This window comes from Mus pahari, chromosome 21, assembly GCF_900095145.1.
Source record: "Mus pahari chromosome 21, PAHARI_EIJ_v1.1, whole genome shotgun sequence".
Classification (NCBI taxonomy): domain Eukaryota; kingdom Metazoa; phylum Chordata; class Mammalia; order Rodentia; family Muridae; genus Mus; species Mus pahari.
Genome location: NC_034610.1, coordinates 55702484 through 55705710, shown reverse-complemented (window position 1 = coordinate 55705710; position 3227 = coordinate 55702484). Strand labels below are relative to the sequence as shown.

The 3227-nt window shown below is 39.4% G+C and overlaps 1 protein-coding gene across 1 annotated transcript in view; it reads left to right on the top strand.

Moving 5' to 3' along the window:
- Positions 1–333: 333 nt before the first annotated feature.
- Positions 334–3227, top strand: part of Clvs2 (clavesin 2) — a gene marked incomplete at its 5' end in the record, with an annotated part of 14121 nt that continues 11227 nt past the window's right edge. The window contains one exon of the mRNA XM_021221715.2: positions 334–554. Coding sequence (XP_021077374.2) covers positions 334–554 — 221 coding nt within the window. The remainder of the gene's footprint in view (positions 555–3227) is intronic.

The following is a 3227-nucleotide window of genomic DNA, read 5'->3' as shown; positions in this document are numbered from 1 at the left end:
CATGTTTGCATAGCCAACATCAAGGTGTTTTGGAGCTTAGTTTCTGCTCATTGCCCTATCAAAGAAGCAGAAAAACAAGTTTGTGATTGTAAATCTTTGGCCCAGGGACTATCTGTCCTTCCAAAATGTTTAATTCTTAACCCTCAGGACCTTTATATGAAATGCCAGTTGATGGTACACTTTTGTCTACTTAATAGAATAGAGGCGAGTCTTAGAGATTGTAAGAGACCTCTAGCATTTGTTTTTCTAGCCTCATCCCTTCCCCACGGCCTTTGGATTATATTTAGATTTTCTCTATGTGTTTCCTCCATGCCTCTCACCTTGCATTTCTAGATATTTTTGCATGGTAACAACCTGAACAGTCTACACCAACTAATTCATCCTGAGATCCTACCTTCTGAGTTTGGAGGAATGTTGCCCCCATATGACATGGGTACGTGGGCACGAACCCTGCTAGACCATGAGTATGATGATGACAGTGAGTACAACGTGGATTCCTATAACATGCCTGTGAAGGAAGTGGACAAGGAACTCTCCCCCAAATCCATGAAGAGGTATGCTATGGAGAGACCAGGAAGGGGCAAAGCTGCTTGTCGAAGGCAGTCCAAGTTTAACTCCCTCTCCCCACCATAAATATTTTCATTTTTGTCTTATTTCCTTTCTGATAGCAATTTAAAGTCTTGTAGTTACAATGATATTTTTCTTAGTACATATAATAGCAATGAATAACTTAGAAAAAGTCATAAGGGTCTCTCTCTCTCTCTCTCTCTCTCTCTCTCTCTCTCACACACACACACACACACACACACACACACACACACACACCCCCCACACACACACCCTGCACACACATTCTTTCTTTCTTTTTTTTATTAGACATTTTCTTTATTTACATTTCACATGTTATTCCCTTTTCTGGTTTCCCCTCTAAAAACCCCCTATCCCATCCAACCTCCCCCTGCTCACCAATCCACCCACTCCCAATTCCTGTCCTGGCATTCTTCCACACTGGGTTATCCAACCTTCTCAGAACCAAGGGCCTATCTTCTAATTGATGTCCTGTTGCAGTAAATCTCCTCTCAAATATGCCCTGGCAATGTAAACACAACACAGTTAGTTAATATGATTACATGCTGCTTGCTTATTAGGGCAGATCTACTGCTATACTACCATCTTCCACAACTTATGAGACCCTTTAGAACTTGCAGTTTCTCCAGGCCATGTGCTTCTGCTCTGCTTTTCTTCTTCTTCCTCCTCTGCATTCTCTCCCTCTTCCATTCTCTCCTTCCTCTCTCTTTCTCTCTCACCTTCTGCTCCACCTTCCCTTTTATCTGCCCAATCATCAGCTCTGCTTTATTTTACAAATTAAGGTGGGAAGCAGGTTTACAGGAAATCACCTGAGTGGTCAATCATTCCTTGTTCATATACACTCACAAAAGAACGGAATTAACATCCAATATACTAAGCACCAGGACTATCCACAACATTTTCCCCTTTCTGTCCAATTAAAAGACTATTTTATTTCAGATATAATTAAACTATTACTATTTTGTAATTTATAAAGTACAAGAGACCTAACACCCAGTCCATCAAGTTTGTTAATTAAACAGAACCTCTGTCATCTATCCTTACTTAAAAGACTTATAATTCTACATCTGGCTATGTCTTGGCTTTAGATTGAATGCCATTTAAAAACCATCCTCTCAAAATAAAAAGCCTGGGTTGGCTAGGAGGCTATGTAGTTTTTCAACCCCATCAGAAATCCAAGAATGACTGATTTTAACTGAAAATATATAGGAAGCCTAAAAGAGCTTCCAAAACTTAGCCAATCCATAGAGACCACTGATCACCTGGGCAGTCCCTTACTTCAAAACATTGGTCTTCAGCCTACTGGCCAGGGTCATCTGACAGACTTAAAGAAACAGGAATATTAAGGACTAGCCTACTCTGTCTCAGCAGAATCAAACTGTCCTAATCTGTAATTGTGTCCTTTCTTTGGGCAGTATTATTTCTGTAGATGAAATTAGGCAATTCTTGCCTAATGGCTATTTCGCCATAAGTAGAGTAACTCAAAGATACTCAGTTTCTTCTTTGATTCCAAGACAGGGAAAGCTGTCAGGAGCAGACTGGTCTCAACAACAAATGAATAAATAACATTAAATGTCACATTCTGTGGATTTCTGATGTTTTTGAAAACCACCTATGTAAAGTAATCTAGACTGTTGTCTGTTAACTACTCTCAGCCATTTCTAATGAAAATAACTGAAGACACCCTAACAATAAACTCAGAGCCATGAATTTCCTACTTGGCCCTTAACTCACAGGCTTACACATCTCAGATCTGTTTACAATAACAGCAATAGAAGGACTGGGTCTAAGCCCTATACTTCAAATTTTTTAGTACCAAAGACAACTTATAATAACCACCCCCAGCCCCAGAGCTTAGGGAACTGGGACGACGAAGCTTCATAACTTCTTCAAGCTGAATATGGACATTGAGATATTTTTGAAGGGAGGGGGAAGGGTGGGGAAATGGGGAGTTGGTTGGCCTTAAGAAGGCCAAACCAATGATTGTATTAGTCTCACATGTCTGTGTCCTGTCTGGATCCAGATGAAAAACCAAGACATTAGGGGTTCAGGCAGGTCAGTTCAGCCTGTCTGATAATGAAATTCACCAAGGCTGTATATTCTGTAATATATAAATCTCAAAACAAAATTTTAGTATCATCAAGATAAACTTTTTGTTTCATTCTCTGGAATCTAGTTCTCAGGGGGTCTCCCCCTATCAAATCTGATCCATATAACTCTGGAAGTTGAAAATACCTTAATCACCTTTTCCAAAAATACAAAGACAAAACATTTTCCCCAAATCAGCATATCCTTAAGCCTGTAACTAGGAAAACCTATAGCTTGCCCCCTGTCTCAGAGGAACAATAAAAATACCACAATTCTCAAAATCACACACATTTTAGCCTATTTTGGCCTTTCTAATTTGTCATGTCAGGATTTAATCCCAAAATTCCAGGGGAGCCCACTTTAGACAGAATATGAGTCTCCTGCAGACTTTATTATACCATCTATAAAACAATTGATTCATACTTCTATAAAACAATTGATTCATACTTCTATTTTCCTTTCCTTTCCTTTCCTTTCCTTTCCTTTCCTTTCCTTTCCTTTCCTTTCCTTTCCTTTCCTTCTTTCCTTTCCTTTCCTTTCCTTTCCTTTCC